This window comes from Suillus bovinus (assembly GCF_016758785.1).
Source record: "Suillus bovinus strain UH-Sbo-P2 chromosome Unknown EDB93scaffold_22, whole genome shotgun sequence".
Classification (NCBI taxonomy): Eukaryota; Fungi; Basidiomycota; class Agaricomycetes; order Boletales; family Suillaceae; genus Suillus; species Suillus bovinus.
Window position 1 is genome coordinate 150,937 of NW_024542078.1, and position 18,085 is coordinate 169,021.

At 48.5% G+C, this 18,085-nt stretch overlaps 7 protein-coding genes across 7 annotated transcripts; 2 read left to right on the forward strand and 5 right to left on the reverse strand.

The window, feature by feature from the left end:
• Positions 1-597: 597 nt before the first annotated feature.
• EDB93DRAFT_1103383 (uncharacterized protein) lies at positions 598-1,481 on the forward strand (the record flags this gene model as incomplete). The annotated part of the gene is made up of 6 exons (XM_041447301.1): positions 598-604; positions 752-800; positions 852-1,104; positions 1,227-1,283; positions 1,336-1,362; positions 1,422-1,481. The coding sequence occupies 6 exons, from the start codon at positions 598-600 to the stop codon at positions 1,479-1,481; spliced, it is 453 nt and encodes a 150-aa protein (XP_041308430.1).
• A 1,541-nt stretch (positions 1,482-3,022) lies between these two features.
• EDB93DRAFT_1083988 (uncharacterized protein) lies at positions 3,023-6,353 on the reverse strand (the record flags this gene model as incomplete). Its single annotated transcript, XM_041445802.1, has 4 exons — positions 3,023-4,065; positions 4,372-5,396; positions 5,446-6,218; positions 6,267-6,353. The coding sequence occupies 4 exons, from the start codon at positions 6,351-6,353 to the stop codon at positions 3,023-3,025; spliced, it is 2,928 nt and encodes a 975-aa protein (XP_041308431.1).
• Positions 6,354-6,906: 553 nt separating this feature from the next.
• On the forward strand, positions 6,907-9,128 carry EDB93DRAFT_1103385 (uncharacterized protein; the record flags this gene model as incomplete). Its single annotated transcript, XM_041447302.1, has 5 exons — positions 6,907-8,049; positions 8,105-8,302; positions 8,348-8,473; positions 8,534-8,828; positions 8,887-9,128. The coding sequence occupies 5 exons, from the start codon at positions 6,907-6,909 to the stop codon at positions 9,126-9,128; spliced, it is 2,004 nt and encodes a 667-aa protein (XP_041308432.1).
• A 1,185-nt stretch (positions 9,129-10,313) lies between these two features.
• EDB93DRAFT_1240216 (uncharacterized protein) lies at positions 10,314-10,984 on the reverse strand (the record flags this gene model as incomplete). The annotated part of the gene is made up of 2 exons (XM_041451729.1): positions 10,314-10,902; positions 10,950-10,984. The coding sequence occupies 2 exons, from the start codon at positions 10,982-10,984 to the stop codon at positions 10,314-10,316; spliced, it is 624 nt and encodes a 207-aa protein (XP_041308433.1).
• A 754-nt stretch (positions 10,985-11,738) lies between these two features.
• Positions 11,739-14,682, reverse strand: EDB93DRAFT_1083923 (uncharacterized protein; the record flags this gene model as incomplete). Its single annotated transcript, XM_041445793.1, has 11 exons — positions 11,739-12,035; positions 12,084-12,167; positions 12,217-12,321; positions 12,371-12,513; positions 12,565-12,821; positions 12,881-13,022; positions 13,079-13,228; positions 13,273-13,530; positions 13,578-13,673; positions 13,732-13,874; positions 13,931-14,682. 11 exons carry the CDS (start codon positions 14,680-14,682, stop codon positions 11,739-11,741), a joined length of 2,427 nt encoding a protein of 808 aa, XP_041308434.1.
• A 280-nt stretch (positions 14,683-14,962) lies between these two features.
• EDB93DRAFT_1327946 (uncharacterized protein) lies at positions 14,963-16,168 on the reverse strand. Its single transcript, XM_041455103.1, has 2 exons — positions 15,973-16,168; positions 14,963-15,911 (listed from the first exon to the last, which is right to left on the reverse strand). The coding sequence occupies exons 1-2, from the start codon at positions 16,052-16,054 to the stop codon at positions 15,103-15,105; spliced, it is 891 nt and encodes a 296-aa protein (XP_041308435.1). The 5' UTR covers positions 16,055-16,168; the 3' UTR covers positions 14,963-15,102.
• Positions 16,169-18,008, reverse strand: EDB93DRAFT_1141478 (uncharacterized protein). The gene is made up of 8 exons (XM_041449309.1): positions 17,734-18,008; positions 17,612-17,678; positions 17,455-17,560; positions 17,253-17,408; positions 17,004-17,197; positions 16,800-16,950; positions 16,689-16,750; positions 16,169-16,642 (listed from the first exon to the last, which is right to left on the reverse strand). The coding sequence occupies exons 1-8, from the start codon at positions 17,902-17,904 to the stop codon at positions 16,449-16,451; spliced, it is 1,101 nt and encodes a 366-aa protein (XP_041308436.1). The 5' UTR covers positions 17,905-18,008; the 3' UTR covers positions 16,169-16,448.
• Positions 18,009-18,085: the final 77 nt, after the last annotated feature.

Below are 18,085 nucleotides of genomic sequence, written 5' to 3' on the forward strand. Positions count from 1 at the left end.
GTGTAGCTGTAATAGCGGAAGTCCATACATCATCGACTGCTCCGCGGCCTCTCTCCTCTGCCAAACGAGGGCTTGAACGACTTCACCTCAGCAATCCCAAACGCTTCTTCCGAGAAGGATTGTCTTCACTCATGGAGTAAATTAGAAGGACAGTCGAGCGTAAGTTCTGAGAAATTTCTTGGTAGCAAGGTGACGACTGATAACGCAGGGCGAACAGGCAGCTGCCGAACATGCGTTCTGAAGCGCCCATAATCGATTGGCTGGACTAGAATATCGATTTGACAATTGGAAAGCAATGAAATTAATGACCGACAACTATTCCCAATGGTACCACTACCACGTCGTGAAGAAACAAACTAGCGGTCACGTGAAGTCCGAAGACACAGACTTTCGACAATGACAATGACAACGACAACGACAACGAGTCCCTACCGACTTCAACACCTGCTGTTACCCCTCCTTCCTCATCTTCTTTGACTTCTCTGAAACGAGTTAATATTGATATTGACCCTGTCACAGAACCAGCGTTGAAAAGACAGCGAGTTTAAGTGGACTCGGAGGACCTCTCACCTTCACCTTTTTTCACTGGCTTCGATAATGATTTGTATATTCCACCGGTAAGTCAAAGTTTCCATCCTTTTTATTTATTAATCGTTGTAGATTACACGGCCTGCCTCACCCCGCACTGAGAACTTGGAAATCCTGCGACACCCTTCACTAGAACGTGAACCAACTCTATCACCCCGTACAGACAAAGGAAAAGAGAAGGAAGTGATTACTGTGGAGGTCAACAATCCTCTGTAAGTGATTGCTCTATTGTTTATTCTATACTACGAACGCTATTAATTTAGTTCTAATTTTGTCTTCAAACCTCGCCCCAACCCAATCCCAAAGAAAGTTACTGCCTCTATCAACTCCATCACTTCTGGAACCACTAGCGCTGAGCCGACTATCATCACGCCTCCATCCAATGACCCATCGGATACTTCCCTCGCTGTCAAAATGGAACTCCTGGTAGCAAAACCTCCGGACCCCATTCCTAGTACAATCAACTCGAAGGCCCAACCTGCCAAGAAGCGTCAGCCGAGTACGAAGCCCATGCGTGTGAGCTCGAAGATCACAGCACGGTGAGATTTATCTATTGCTGTCGAAGCAAGTAAGGCTAACACTATTATTATTCTAGGAATCTTTGCGCTTTCGAATGGCAATCGAATGGTCATTAAAAGGAACCTGCGAGCATCTTCGCAACCTACTGGAATGGTCTATCGAAGGCCGAAAAAGAGGTACGTCGTTTTTATATTGATGTCATTTATCTACTGATTAGTACTATTAAAGGTGTACAAGCACAAAGCGGCTCTACAGGTGCGTGGTATTCATGATAGCTGCGTGTATTTTCATACTAACAACGATTTGCTTTATAGCTCGGCTCGGCTGGACCCACCGAAAGGAACGGCGCTGGTGATGATACAGATGAAGAGTAGATGGATACGGGTCGAGATGGCGGGCGCAGCGATACCACGAGCACCTAACCATCACGATACCCATAGATACATCATTCAATGGCATTGGATACCTATTCATCCCACCTAAATGGAACATTTTCAGCGCATATATGCATCTAAAAGTGATCTAAAGCCAACGAAAATCGTATCGAAGCGTTAAAAGTTCGTTTCGGTCTCTATCGTTTTTCGTCTCGAAAAGTCCCACTTTTCTAAAGAGGTCGAAACATAGCGAAAATCATTCCCTTGTATTTTTTTCGATCTATATCTACGTTACCGTTACGAGGACGTCGGGCAGTAACACCGCTGTGTGGTGTGTCCTTGTAGAACATGTATGAGGGGAATTCAAACAAACAAGGGCGCATGCGGGACTGCACTTGCAGAGGGTCCGTTCCCAAGTGGAATCAGAGATTCGAAAAGCGATTGCGTCAGACCAGCGCGCGTTTTTATCTTGCTCATAATAACCAGACCAAACTGGTGATCGCTCACGATGACAACCTGTCACAGTTGAGCACCAGACGAACCATACAATTTGTTTCAGTACCGGCCGTGGGACGCTTCGTCAAGGGATGAGCGTACCTGGCTCAGCAGTTGGAGTACCTTCGATTAACACCGTCCTGAACTTGAGCTTATCAAGACGAGGATCAACACAGGTGCATCAAATAACATCGGCAACACCAAAAATCTCGATCTCGCAGCGTGCGGAGAACCTGGGGCACCAGATCATGTCCAAAAAGTGTGTGATGTGATTGGTGAGTTTGATGAGTTTAATCCGACATCGTGGAATGAACATACGATATAACAGTTAACGCTTGAGAAGCTTTATCAGAACATGCCGTTCTTGCTGCATGCACCTACACTTTGATTGTCCGAGAATTCTGTCTCAAAGATCATATGTCAGTTAGATTTACGTCCAGGTTCGTCCATGGTCTGAGGCCGTTCGAGGAATCAGTCGCGGACCTAAATGATATCTTCCTCGCAATCCGTGAGGTGTTCTTTACAAATTGCCCTTCCCAAGGCAAACGTCAGTGAGTTCGAACCTATACGGCTGGTTCGGGATGACTCTACTACGCGGGCCTCGTGGGGACGTTGAAAATGACTCCAGAGGTACGACCGCCCAACGCCCAACACGGACATATGTCAGATTTCACAAACGAAACAGACAGTCCCCGTTCCAGTGGTGTTTGCGCGCAGATCTACCGTAAAACCAAAAATTCGGCACCGACAAGCAAGCACCGCCAGGGTCCCCATGATCTGCGATAATATGAGCAGTTTTTGCGAGACATGGAAACAAATTTAATGACTCCTTTGATATGCGAGCCGGAGATCACTGTACCTCGGAAATATGTTCTTGTCGATTTTCACTGGGGGTGAATGTTAACGCTCGTAATCGGTGCAAGTATCAATGATCCTCTACGTAAGTAGGATCTATGCAAACAAAGTCCCAACCTAGCAATGAATCATACAGAGCAATAAACCAACCAAGCATAACATTAGATCGCGCACAGAAGTGATGAAACACATCACTCGACATCGCTTTCATCGCGATCACGATGGGTCTCACCAGCGAGCGGGGTCGTAACAAACCTACTCTTGCCTCCCCCACTTTTCACAGGCGACATCCCGGGTATCCCCAACGACGACATCGACCCCAACGCTGAAGTTGAAACTGAAGCCCTAGACCCGATTCCCAACGAATACATCATTGACATCGTCCGTTGACGTCCCAACCCCGGTGCAACTCCAGATCCTACCCCAAGTCCAGAGGCTCCATACGCAGGATGAGCTTGAGATTGAGGTATCGGCGCAGGCAACGGCATAGGAATCCTCAACTCCAGCTCTGCAAGCGAAAACAGTTGCTTCACCGAGGGGGGACGCCTCAATCGCGGAGAAGTCATCACAGAACCAAATGTAGGCGTTTGGCTTGGTGTAGGCGTGGATGAACGAGGGAGGAGGCTTGATGTCCATGTAGACCAGCTTTTGCCTTCCTCTACTTCCCTCTCCTCGTCAGGCTGAACCTGAAAGTCATGCACAGCCCGCTTAACAACTGCTACATCATGTTGTACATCCCCCAATTTCTCCTCAAGCCTCGCCATAGCCCTCCTTACGCCCTCATCACGCCCATCAACAAAAGCCCGCATTTCTTCAAGGTCCAGATTCGAATCTGATGAGAGGGAAAGTGCGCCTGGGACGGTGAGGAGGGTCTCGAAACCGCGAATGGCGAGTGCTTCGTCTGTGATGCGGATTTCGAGCTCGACACGGGTGTCTTCGGTGTAGTCGGATATGCGGTCTAGGGCGGTGCGGAGGAGAGAATGGGGAGAATAAGGTGTTGGTGTCAGTGTCGGCGGAGAGGCGATGGCGATGGGAGGGAGCAAGCGTTTGAGGTCTTTGAGCGCGAGAGAGCAGTCGCGGAATGCGTGTTGGAGGGCGTCGTAGCGGTGATTGACTTGGCTCAGGGAGGATAGTAAGGATGAAATTTCGTCCGGTATGAATGGGGGTCGTGATGAGGGAATGATGTTGGTGGTTAAGTCGTTGGGTTCATTAGCTGCGTCGACTACTCGAACTTCTGGACTTGTAACAGCTGGAGTGAAGAAGTCACTGAAGTCCTCGTTTCTTTCCAGGAATTGGTTGGTGAGACTTTCCTCCTGGTTTGCAAGATCCCTTAGGGATGGGATATCCGTAGTGTTTGAAATTCCATCGTCTATAGTCGACTCATTCGAATGAGTCGCGGAAGTCAAAGGGGTACGTGACTCGGCGGACGGCAGTAAAGTACATGTTTCTTCCCCAGCGGGGGTCTGCACCAGATTGAGGATTGAGACTGCAGTCGACCGACCTGGTTCGACGGGTAAATCGAGAAGCGGCTGCAAAGTACCAGGCGTGGTGTCGCCTATGACGGGTAAAGGTATACCTTTAGTGTCAGGTGTTTGAACGTGCAATTTAGCTTCTTGAGTATCCGAAATTATATCCGTTTCAACAGGCTCCATAGTCAGCTCATCCGCTGAAGCCAAAGGCGTGGCTAGTTCGGCAGACTGCGGCAAAGTATATGCCTCTTTCCCAGCAGGGGTCTGCGTCACATTGAGGATCGAGCTAGCAGGCGACTGTCTTGATTCAGTGGGTAAATCAAGAAGCGGCTGTGAAGTACCAGGCGTGATGTCGCCTATGACGGGTGAGGACGCACCCCTGCTGTCCTCTGCTAGGAGACTTGGAGGACGCGCAGGTGATTGTGGAGAAGCGAATATTAGATCCTGGATATGTGGGATATCAGCGCTTGTGTCCTGTGTATGGGCTGGTTGTTCTGTAATATCAATAGGAGTTCCTTCGACTGAAGTGGTCTGTTCATGGACAATCTTGTCAAGAGACCTCCTGCCCAAAGAAATACTCCGCTCAGCAGCAACTCTTCTCTCAACCTCCACCCCAACCTCTTCAGTCATCCTCATCACAGCGTCCTTAGCAAGAACCAACCTCCCCAATACACCAGTAACCGAACTCCCATCCCCCAAAGCTACTTCCGCATCCAGCGTCACCAGAAGACTTTCTGCATCCCTCACTGCCCGCTCAAAAGTAGCATACGTCTGACTATCTGCATCTCCGCAGCGGTGTATACCTTCTCCGGCTCTTCGAACCCATCTGCGTAGGGCTTCGCCGAGCGCTTCTTCGCGCGCGAGAAGGGCAAGACGCAGTGCAACTTCCCTTCGCCGTCCATATGCTTCCCTGGTGACCTCTTCACCGAGCTCTTCTAATGCGTCGCGAAGACGTGCATTTTCAGCTATGTAAGCGTGCATCCTTGCTTCGGTATCGTTTATCGTAGATTGAAGGGTATGTTGGGTAGATGCGTGTCGTATTTGGAGAGTCGTGAGTGTGGATTGAAGGGCATTAGTTTGGGACTGCGAGAATTTCCTGTGCGATGATTGAGTCTGTAGAAGTAATGCGTGTATGGAGCACGTACATGTATCGGGAGACCATCTTGGCTGCTGTGGTATCGTCTAGCTTTAGTGTCTCTAGTTCTGACTGCGCTTTCGCGAGGTGAACACTATCATGAATGGCTGTTTTACGCTCAGCATCAAGGATGTTCTCCAAATTTGCGATCTCATTGCGTAGCTGGGTAATGCTCGTTTCGCGTTTCTCGTTCTCAAAGGCAAATTCAGTCATAAGGCGATGCAAGTTCGATTTGCCCTCATGGAGCCCTTCGACGAGGGTGAGAGAAGACGCAGACGCAGATGTGTTTTGCAGTACTGCACCCCCACTACTAAGCGAGCTCTTCCTGCCATCCAAACTGCGCACGAGATCAGCGTACTCATGCACCACGAGTTCTATGAGCCTGCGTTCTTCCTCCGCAGCTTGGAGACGCGTTTCCAAGCTACGTTCGCGGACTTTACCTTCCTCTTCGCGTGCACGAGCACTTGCGGCAAGTTTATATGCGCCTTCTGCCTCGTAGCGCGCTTTTTGGGCTTCTGTGCGGGTGTTTACGAGCTCCGCTGTCTTTTCTGCTAGAGCATGTTCTGTAAGGTCGAGTTTCTCGGAAGAGCGTCTTAGGGCGAGAGTGAGCTCTTGGACGACGTGGGTGTCTGATTGAGAGTTGGGTAAGGGGTGAGCACGAAGGGTAGCTAGCTCAGATGTAAGTAAGGAATGTTGTGATTCGAGGAAATTTAAGCGGGTGTTTGTTTGGGCTGCTGCTAGAGTGTGACGCTGGAGTCTGAGAGCAGCTTGGTGTGCTTCATGCTAATGAATATGAATGGTCAGTACAGAGGCGTATTGAATTAAAAGTACCTGAAATCGAGCTGATGTTTGTCTGAGACTGAAGAGTTCGAGGACAAGCGGGTGCTCGTCGTTGAGCTCGTTCTGATCGACGCTCATCGTCAGCGACAGTGATCTTAACGTTTGCGTGTAAGTCTATTTCGGGACTATTAGTGTACAAACAAAATACAACAAGAATTGGAATCAGATTTTGAAGAGGCCCTTAACCACGCGACCCAGTCTAGACTTTCTCCTCGCTGTTAGGTGCGTTGAGCTCGTTATATTTTGATATTTACCCAACAATAGTCAAGACTTCAGCATGGCAGCTCACGCTGGTCCTCCTGGTCCTTCGAGTTATTATCATTACCCTTACGGTAATGTGGCTGCTGGGCCATTTCCTGGTCAATATCAGCGATATCAACCTGTACCAATGAATGGGCACATTCACCGGCCAATATTCCATCCTCACTACAATTATCATCATCCTCATCAGCCTGCTCATTATGTTCCAAGGTCTAGTTACTGGCAACAGCATGGCCAACAGTCGCTTTCTCCCTTACCAAAACAATTGTCAACTCTTCCTTCTCTTCAATCCAGCGGCGATCAGATCGGAAATCAAAATATAGAACCCGAAGAGGCGCCTAATCCAACCACTTCGCCTCCTTCTTCACCCATGCCTAGCACCGATCCAAAACTAGGTGGTTGGGTCATTTGGTCAAAACGTCCCACAGATCCATCCACCGCTCCTGGCATCATCATATCTCCTCTAGCTCATCCTCCTCTCGACGTTATTCAATATGCACTCAACATTCCAACTCCCCCTCCATCTCCGACACCGGTCGTTATAGATCTATCAGCGCCAAACGTATCTTCTGACCTCCCAGACGGTACAGAATCAATTACGACTCCTCCGCTTTCCACAGCATTTGATACACCTGTCCCCGGGTCACCAGACTCTACTAACACTTCACTTTCACTTGCAAAGGCTCCCGAACAACCAGAAGAGAAGCCTTTGGAGGAGGCCACGTCATCCACCGCCGAACTAGAGCTTGAGCCATCATCCGCTGATCGCATAGAGGCGCCTAAGCTATCTATATCTGATACAGAACCTCCTACGTCCGCTGCTGCACCTTCCTTATCTGATGCGGAGCTTTCTGCGGCTAACCCATCCGATGCAGATCCTTCTACCTCCACCCCATCTGATGCAGAACTTACTGCTACCCCATCTGCAGAAGCCTCTACGTTCGCCCCCAAATCCACGCCTGCCCCAAAGCCCGCCGTATCATGGGCCTCTCTCCTTCGTAAACCCGGCCCCTCCAACCTCCCCGCATCCTCCGTCGTAGGCTTCTCCATTCCCGCCTCTCCTCCGCCTCTCCTAAATCCCACGTCTTCAAAAACACCCTCCCACCCTAAAAAGTCCGAGCTTCTAACCCTACTCAACTCCGGTGGATCATCCGCAGCTCCCATACGCATCAGGCCACGCGGCCTCGTCAACTCTGGCAACTTGTGCTTCGCTAACGCGGTCCTTCAGGTCCTCGTATACTGTCCTCCATTCTGGCGCTTTTTTACGGATCTCGGTCGGTTACATCAGCCTACGGAGGAGTCCAAGACCCCGTTGGTCGATGCTACCATTCGATTTATAAGGGAGTTTACGCCAAAAGAGAGGGCGCCTGTTGAGGGCAAGGGAAAGGGTGTAGAGCGCTATGGATCGAATGGTCTTGTGCATGAGGAAGTGCATGAAGATATCATGGATTCGTTTATGCCAACTTATGTACATGATGCTTTGAAAGAAAAGAAGAGATTCGATCATATGCGCGTGAGTGTTCTTTCCTACTTCTTGTGGCGATTTCGATACTGAGTTGTATTAATAGGGTGGACATCAAGAAGATGCAGAAGAGTTCCTTGGATTCTACCTCGACACACTTGAAGAAGAGCTCCTGATGCTCTCCTCGTCACTCGCTAACCCCAACCCAGCTCCAGCTCAGCAGAACAATGCTGCAGCAAACAACACGCAAGAAGAAGGTTGGCTCGAAGTGGGCAAGCGTAACCGCACCGTCCTCACGCGCTCTGTATGGTCCCCACTTCCTCCTTTGATCCTTACTCACCTTTCCTAGACAAAGACAGCCGACTCTCCTATGACCCGTATATTCGGCGGCAAATTCCGCTCTGTTCTTCGCGTACCACACCAAAAAGATTCTGCCGTCGTCGAAGATTGGCGCAGTCTACGGTTAGACATCCAAGTTCGTCATTTTGTTGTCCCTTCTAAGCTCTTACTGCTAATCAAATTGACTTTGACACAGCGCGACACGATCCACACAATTAAGGACGCCCTAACACACATTTCCACCCCCCAATCCGTACAGGTCACGTCCGTAACCCGCCCGGGCGCTACCCTCGACGCAACCCAACAAGTACACATTGAGTCCCTCCCTCCGATCCTCATTCTCCACCTCAAGCGGTTCTTATACGATGCTAATAAAGGAGGTGTTGCAAAGGTTGGAAAACAGGTTGGGTTTGCGCCTGAGCTGGAGGTTGGGAGTGAGACGATGGCACATGGGAGGAAGGTGAATGGTACGAGATATCGGTTGTTTGGAGGTGCGTCTGTCTTCGTCTCCCTGAATCACTGCTCAAGTAACCTCGTCAATTCGGATAGCACTTTACCACCACGGCCTCTCGGCCTCGGGCGGACACTACACTCTCGATGTCCTCCACCCCAACATCGACATGTCAACTCCACCCACAAAGCCACGCGAGGGGTGGATACGCATTGATGATGAGTTGGTCTCGGACCTGAGAGTTGAGGATGTGTTTGGGAGTGGGGGCGTGGAGAAGGATGAGACGATGAGATGTGCATATTTGTTGTTTTATAGGAGGATTGGGGCGGGGCGGGGTTAGGGTTTTGGGCCTTAGGCCTTAGGTTTAGTGGGTGTAGTGACAGCACTAGTCCTAGATTTGATACTTTGACTGTGATGGGTTTTTTGGTTATTTTTTTGGAATGGTGACTTTGTGAGACTCGAGATTCGATGTATGTGACTAGCTAGATTTGCTAGATAAGTAGGTATGCTTGTAATGACGACGAGTCTACTGGTAGGTTGTAAATCTCACTTTCGGATGTCTCCGTAGGTCCATTTATTCTGTTGATTCCTGAACGGCCTGGTCCGACGTTCAACATAGCGACAGGTCAATAATTATATGCGGCCACTTTTGTTGTTGAAGACAAGGGGATGAACAGACCACTGGACAGTTTCAGAATGAATGACTCAGAGATAAAGGGAAGGTCGCGTCTCGACTCTTAGCCGCATACCAGATTTTGAGGATTTCTCGTATATCCTCGTAATTGCGTCGAGCGTCACAATATGAGGATGGTCTCGTCGCCCTCTACATCATCTATACGTACCCTTTTCGGCATCCGCTCATAACCGTGAGATCTTGAGATCTGGATGATCTCGAGGCGCTATGATGACGTCATAGTACAACTCGTTACTGAACTCTTGCTACATTTTTTCTGCGGTAGTAATACTGTGTAACAATTGTCCTGCCTGCTCCGATCTGTGTACCGCTCCGCTCAGACTCGAAGCGAACCATCACAGGATAATGGGAAAAAGGACTCGCCTACTAGTATGTCCAGGATAATATTAGCTCTTAGCCCACTGGGTTGCATTGTATGTCCCACCCATCGGTTGAAACCTGCATATTCTTAGACCTTCGTGACAGCGTTAGCGTTGCAAGGCTACCGTGAGCAAGTGGATGAAGCCCATGAACTACTGTAACTAAAACATACACGAGGACATAAAATGCTTATACATTGTGATATAGATATTGGTTCGAATGTTGATTTGTACGAAGTTGTTCTGTAAAGGCTATACACGACTGTGTACAGTACGTAAGAAGAGGTATGTTCATAATGAGACACACATCTAGGAAGATTTGGATGTTTCTTTGTTGTTGCATATACTTACTACTACCATCGCTGGCACTAAACCGACTAACAACACTGAAATCAGTGAATAAGTCAAAAATACATCGGGTAGTTTGCCTCACCATGGTGGTGTAATAACTCCCTGCTATGGCTTGGGGGACTCAGTGATCCCCCGAGTCTCTGTGGCAAAAGCATTTTCGCCAGCGAGCTCCACATCGATAGCAGAAGTGGGTGGAGCAGCGACACGTAATATGGCTACAACCATCTGTACGTTCGACGATCGCCCGGCATCCAGGACACGACTGCCAATTTTTATCGTCTACGAGCGTCTTCAAGTCTCTTTGCAGTCCTGCCTCTAAGCATTCTTCTCCCAAATGTTTCCTATTCTTGCATGCGAGACATATTGTGGTGCCACACACACGACAGGACATGTTCCCCTTGCGACTCCGAGTATCTGAGGAGCACAAGAACGCAGAGCATTTCTGATTTGCGCAGTACACTCGTGTAGCCGGTGGGACAGAATATTCCACAGTTTTGGCACGGAATTGCGACTGCAGTGGTTTGGGTAATTGTCGATCGACTTTCTTTGCTGGCATTCGGATCTGGCAACACTGCAAGGGATACAGAGTTTCGTCTTTCATGGACGCCTTGGCGAAATTGACTATGCATCCCCGGCAATAGTGATGAGCACATGGCGCACGGATACTTTGCTTCGCTGGGACCTTATCCCCGCAAGCAATACATTCTACTCTATTGCAGCGGTAAGGATAGTAATAGTCCAAGGTTGGAAGGCTCACGGAGTTTGATCTCGTTTCAGAAACTTGATAAACATTCGTGATAAACAAAAAGTCGCCTTTCTATCTTGTGGAGCTTTGTGCCATTCGTCATTCGTGCAGTCCTGTGTACCACTATGAATGCAATGTTATAGGTCGCCAGAGTGCTTAGTGGTCTTCCTTTTCAAGATATAATCGTTCACTTTACACACCATTTCAACTCTGGAGAACAAGGAGGTGGAGTACAGCAAGCTTGGGGGTCGGGCGAGAGCCGCGAGACTCCCGATAGGGGTGTTCCGATTCTTGTGTTAGATTCATTGAAATGAGTTTCGCTAGTCATGGATTGAGCAAGCTGCTCTGTAGCGTGCGAGGTCTCCAGGTCACTGCTGGTCATGGTAGCCATTGATGCGTGCGTCAAGAAGGCAAAGAAGTGCCTTATGGGAGCGGCAGTGCATCATTTCGCTTCAGCTTACAAGGCAAGAGCCTTGCGCCCAGTGCTAACTTTAGACACTGAGATAAGGTCATCTTTGAAAAACGTCGCGAATTGCGTACTAGTTGGTGCTGCGATCTTTTGTATCCCATACCGCATCGCATCAAGTGCTTTGTGAAACTTCCGATCCCTTCGAGTCAGACAAGACGTCTTGTCGTCGAGTAACGTTCAAACTCCGCATGAATCCAGCTGCCGAAGCTCCAGACTGTCACTGTAGAACAGCTCCAGGCTCCAAATCACCAATATTTGCATTTGTTTGGTGCACCAGCCATGAACGACAACGTTGATGTTTTATCGTGCTATAAGGATCAATCGTACAGCTATTAGTGATCGTCCCCACTATCCTCGTCCATCATGTCGTCAACCTCTTTCCTTATATTTGGAACATTCACGTATGGCACCTTGTTCCGGATCCAACGTCCTAGCAACCAATCCACCCTACATAGTCCTGAACCCGTGGTAGACGCGAGTAGCGGCGCTCCGCCCAGACCATTGCCCGCGTTCCATGTAACACGATGGACGCCTACTTCGGGCGGCCATACACCAGTACTGGTGCTTGACTCAGATTCATCTTTTTTCGTTTGTTTCCCTTTCCATTTGTTGGACCGTTCTTGAGTTTCCTGGAGTAGGTGTCAGTGACAACGGGGTATGTCTGGAATGTCACTTACTTGCGGAAGGAAATGGTCTAACATACGAAACTCTCCCGTTTTTCGGCTGTAGTCTAGCTGAAAGATCTTGCGGAAGAAAAATGGCTTCAAGAATTTGAGAGAAGGATGCTTATGATCGTCAGAAGATACGTACGACCAACCCTCCTCTCCTTGTTGTTTTCAGAGTGTTCGTTGTCACGCAAGAGCCATCTGCAGAACCGACCGCTAGCTGAGCGTGGTAGTCCGATGCACTGACGCTCTGCAATTTTATTCAGGGGCGCAATAATAGTATCTATTGTGATACGTACCCACACCGGTCCATCGGGCTCCAGAAGTACATGCCCTCTACCCAACGTACTGGGAGATATGGCATATGCTTTGACACTGTTGTCGTGATCGATCATGATCGGTCCGCCTGCGAATGCGGAGTATGTCGTGCTATTGATCACGTCTTTAGGGAACGTATATCAGAGAAATATATTTGCTTGTAAAAGGCACCAACCCCGTGTCCTGTTTACAATATTTCCATGTGGTTCTCGGATGTCAGTCAGACATTCCATGCCATCGTATCCACCGGTAGCCAGAACCGTTGGATCTTCGGAGGTCGATGGTACGCCAGAACCATCCGTCGGCGGAATACGAATCCATGCAAGGGCTCGCACTGCGGACTGGTGTATTGAAATGTAATGGGTTGGGAGCATGTCTTGGAAATTTGCGTCATAATGGAATAAGTGAGGGCAGTCAGAACTCACTTGAGCCCTGACCCGTTCTGATAGCATGACCAATGTCATATACGGCGACATAACCTACAAAATGACGGTAATGAGGAGCACTTCAACCGAAAGACAATCTCCAGACCATTTGTGCAACCAACAGCAATGGTTTCACTATTTGCCCAGTCAAGAGACCAGCAGCAAGTTTCCTCTAGCTCGATCCGGATAAGTGGTTCGGGTAAATGAACTATGTTGTCAACCAGTCTCGGTCGTATGTTCGTAAAAGTAGGGCTAACCACCCACCAGATGTCGGACGCGTTGGGTCATCATCTTTACTCCTTACATCCTCTGGGTCTGGAACAACATAGATCGACAAGGAACCATCCTCAAATGTCCCTGCTAATAGCCCTAGCTTTCTCGGGTGTTCTTCCATATGAACTTCATTCCACTGCGCTCTCGCGTTTAGCAAAGTGTGAAAGCGTAGACATGTCGTAAACAAACCTGATCGTGTGACGGAAGAGGACACCACTTGATTTCGAATGCAGGCCCTGACTCTAAACAAATGACCATCTCGCACTTCATCTCACCGACTGGTGAGCAGTCTGCTTGCGAGACGGCCCCTTGTTCTTGTTTAGACTGCAAACCCCATATTTGTACGCAAGCAGAAACGGGACGCTGGACTTTTGCACCGATCATTGGTGAGTGCGACCGCGAAGAGAAAGGGGCGACCGCAAGGTAATGCTTATGACCCCGGTCTATATGATCTTGAGTAGTGCATACTGATGAGGGAGCGCTGTCTTACGGGGTCGGTCATCTGGATACGTCGGGCACCAATCAACGCCCCATGCAGGAGATCCGACATTGAACACGAAAGATGTGCTTCCAGGCATATATTCTGCTGTGAATAAGGGAGTTATAATCGTGACCGACGTCCGCGAAAGTGGTGAAGAGCATACATGTAGCATGACTGTCAAACATGGCCATCTCAACGCGTGTCTGGCGACCATAAAATCCAAGGAAGCAGTGTACAGGAGCAGGGGGGCGTTTCTGGCCATCATCTGTTAACACAGTGTCAGTGGGAAGATACCTCGCAGCATCACTGAAAAAGTTTCAACATTAAGCGATTCGAATGAGCACGGACATGAAAGTGCTTACCACTCGTTCAGTCTTGTCCATCCAGATTTCACCTCAACACCTTGATGAACTCTGGGACGCCTGAACGACTCATTCATTGTATTTTCTTCCCCTTCCAAAGCCTCCTTAAAGCATGACCGGTCTTCCATGATACCCCATACAGGACCAGGGCCGACATTGTAACCCCAAGCCCTACTAATGCGATCCGTTAGAGATTGTTCCGATGTCATACTATTGGTCGACACGATATTTGGTGGGTTGAAAAGGGTAGGAGGAGCATCAAGTCGCTCGACTTTTTCCTTACGAAGAAAAACTGGCATGGCTTTGTGTCGATGATGGACGCTAGGATTTGGTAGTGCATGCATCTTCACGACTCTTGGAGCAGATATCTTAGAAGTAGACACCTGTGCAGACTGAGATTTTGGTAGGGGCTTATGGGGCCGTCTTGTTCCCGTTATCGAGGGTAGACGCGATACAGGCCTAGACCTTGCAGTTGGAGTCTGATTCTTGCTTCGTTTCGGCGCTATTTCTGCTTCTTCCTCGTGATCTTCCTCGTGAACTTCAAGATCTTCAGCGGTATTATGTAAATCCTCGGGGGCATCATCGGAAAGCTTGTCCGGTGCAAAGTCACTCCCACTAGTATCCAGGGCCACGTCCTCGTCAATGGATGCGGATGATTTGGGTACACTGATCGTCAAGTCTTCTTCATCACCTATAGCCTGAAGCGAAGCGTAATTTGGTCGGGATGTACGAGTACGCAACTGTCGGGGCATTTTGTTAGGGTTTTATGTAGAAAATTTAGAAGTATCTTCGTAATAAATATTATATCCGCTTGGCCCGGTGCGCAAAACTTATTCATCGCTCACCACTTCAATTCAACAATAATGCCCGATTAAAATAATTTGACTACATAAACGTCAGACGGGAGTATATGTAGGCCCTGATACATAGTCGGTAATAAAATTCGCGAAGCGGTGGTACCAGAGGTATGCCAGACCGAACAAAGAGTAGAGTTCGTAGAGAACCGTCACACTTTGTCACGCTGCCTCTCTTCATTGGTTGTGCCAGGACAACTTGAACTGGTGTTTTTTAATGTTGTAATACAATGTATCTTACAAGAATTATTACTTCTAAAAAGTGTCTACTGCTTTCCGTGATATTGCTACAGACGTTGTGTTGACCGTCAGCCCCACTTAATCCTCGAAACGACCCCTGTCGGTCCACTGGTAACGAACCTCTCGACCACAAAAAGTATTCCTACAAAACTTTATCAAATAATCCACGCCGCCCGAAAGCGGTAAAAACCTCTCCATTGCGGACTTCGCAGCAGCAACCCCTGACCTCGGTACCGCCTTCGCAACCGTGCGCGATCGCAAAAGCAGATGGCAGTCCTCAAACATGCGGTCAAAAATCTGTACCAGCCGCCCCATTGGTACTTCATCGATATTGACGCGCGCGCACGTTTGAATCTCGATAGACAGCTTAATGAGCATGTCCACAGGCGGCAGCGCGCCAAACCGCAAGCACGCGATGCTGCTAAAACTTGCAAACTCCTCATGGATCGAAGGGGAGGTATCCAGTGTACTCCATTCCCCGTTCATGGATTTTAACGTGGCTCGTACTGCCCACAGACGTTTCTTGAAAAACTTCTTTCTTCTCGTGATGAGGAAAGGAAGTACGTCTTTGTAATTCTCCGTCTGTGGGTTTTTGATGATCTCGAAGAATTCGTGTGCGTCCATTAGGTCTTGTATAGCTTCGCATGCGTTTTCTTCCAATGATCGTCTATTTCGGAGGGGTTTGTGTAAAGTGAAAGACACCTCCGGTGAGCTATTGATTGTGACCAAGACCACCTCTTCATGACTGTCGGATTTGGATAGGTAGGACGTGATTGTGTTTGTGATGACGTGTTGTTTGGGGATTTTGAGGGGAGGTTTGCGTCTAGGACTCGGACGGATTGTGAGGTCGTCGTCCTCTTCTACGGATCGTGCTGAATGCATGCTACCTGTTGTACACTCCGATGGGTCCATTTGTTCCGAAGTATGTAAATGACGTAGACCACTTACGTTCAGTTTTACCTTCATGGTTGGATCGGGAGAGTGACGAGGAGCTCGAGGTTGTGTTGACAAGAACTAGCGTGCTAGACATGTTGCGAGATGGATGAGCAGGAATGATAGCGTCCCGACTTTGTTGAGGGGACCCGAAATGTTAATAGGGATGTTGTCATTAATGAATGGAAGAGTCGTGAGAAATTATAACATCCGACAGATCGTCGATCCACAATTGATAAACGATATATAATTGGCTAACAATTAGATTAAGTAAGCGATGCAGCAGTCACGTGCGCGTGTACAGAATGTAAGAACAGACAATGCCAGTTCAGATACATAGAAGTACATTTAAAAGTAAACCATTTGACTTTGATGTTGAACTCCACACAGCTGAAAGACTACACAGTTATAGCAACGATATCGAGATGTGGATTTGCCAGAACAGGGCACATCGATGCGAACTTGACTGTCGACAGATCCGGCAAACATCGTCATAATTTGGCATTGACCTTGTCGTTAATCCGAATGACAATTTTTCCAAACTGATCCCCACGCTTCATGAGCTCGAAGCCTTCTTCTGCAGCCTCGAGCCCTTCGAGGACATGGGACACCACTGGGACAATGCGATGCTCTGACACAAACCTTGTTGCGTCTGTGAGATCCTTGAGGGAGCCCATTGTCGAACCTTGTGCACATTCAATATCGGCGTTCAAGCGAGCGGGAAAACTTACCGATAAGTCGCTGATTCTTGAGTACTTCTCGCATGGTAAACTTGATTTGGGGATTTGCAGTCCTGTGACGATGTTGAGTAACATTTCAAGGAACAGACCTCCTTCGCTTACATCCCATAGACTACAACTTTGCCGCCCTGTTTTAACATACTGTTCACTCGCGTCATGATGTCTCCACCGCCAGAGTCAATAACCGCATCAATCTTAGCCGATTTTCCGCTGTTTTTGGTCAGAAGGGCAACAAGATGCGATGGCCAATCCTCTGTGAGATAGTTTGAACCTGCCAAAAGAGTTGTTCTAGATCGTTATCCTTACTTGATTTGTAGCTCACTCCGCCCTTGGCTCCAAGGGCAATTGCTTTCCTGATTTTTTCCTCGCTACCACTCGTAACATAGACATTAGCGCCTTTGGCTAGACAAAGTTGCATGGCAAGAAGTGCAACTCCTCCGCCGATTCCAGTGATAAGAATATTTTGGTCTTTCGATGCTTCAGCATTAACAATTGCAGCCCTAGTTACAATGCATTCGGTCATATGACGAAAATGGTTCCACGACAAAGACGTACCGCCAAGCAGTCAGGCCACCAAGGGGCCAAGCGGATACTTGTATGTCATCAAGATGATCTGGAGAGCGAATAACCTGATTTCTCTCCACTACAACGTATTCGGCAAACGTCCCTAGCGGAGGGTTTCGTCCACCTCCAAGAATTCCGAAACCGCTTCTGCATGAGACGTGAGCTAATGCCAATCAAAGAATATGTAACCCACTCCTTTTCCGGCGCATCTGGCTTGCTCTCCCAGCCTCGCATGGGTGTCAGGAAGACACGTTTGTTTAGGAGTGCATCGTTTAAGTCTGCCGATGCAACTACTGTGCCTAAGTTACTGCTCTCAGTTTCCCAAACTCAGCTTATAAACGAAATAGTACCTGCTCCATCAGCACCAAAGGCACTTCCGAAATTGATTCCTGGGTATTGACCAAGGCGTATCCAAAGCTGTCGGGGTATTCGGATGAGCAACGAATTCATTGCCGTTGATCACATCACTCACGTCTCGGTGATTAAACGACACAGCTCCCATTTTTACGAGGACTTCCCCTTCTTTTAGTTGTTGCAGTGGCCGTGTCACCAGGACAGCATCATGATAGACAGGCTTTGCTTCCACGGAGCACTTCTTAATGACCAGTGCTCGTGTCGACTCAGGAATTCTGCCAGCCATCATATTAATGGTGAAGGGAGAGTATAATGCAGACAACTTGAAGACCGCAAAGACCGCCACCACGCTGGTACGAGATTCAGAATAAGTATGATGAATGCTACATTGCGTGGCGGTTTAATAATACCTGTAATCACATGCGGGTGAGAATATTTATTACGCTGATTAGTAATCAATTTTGGCAGTA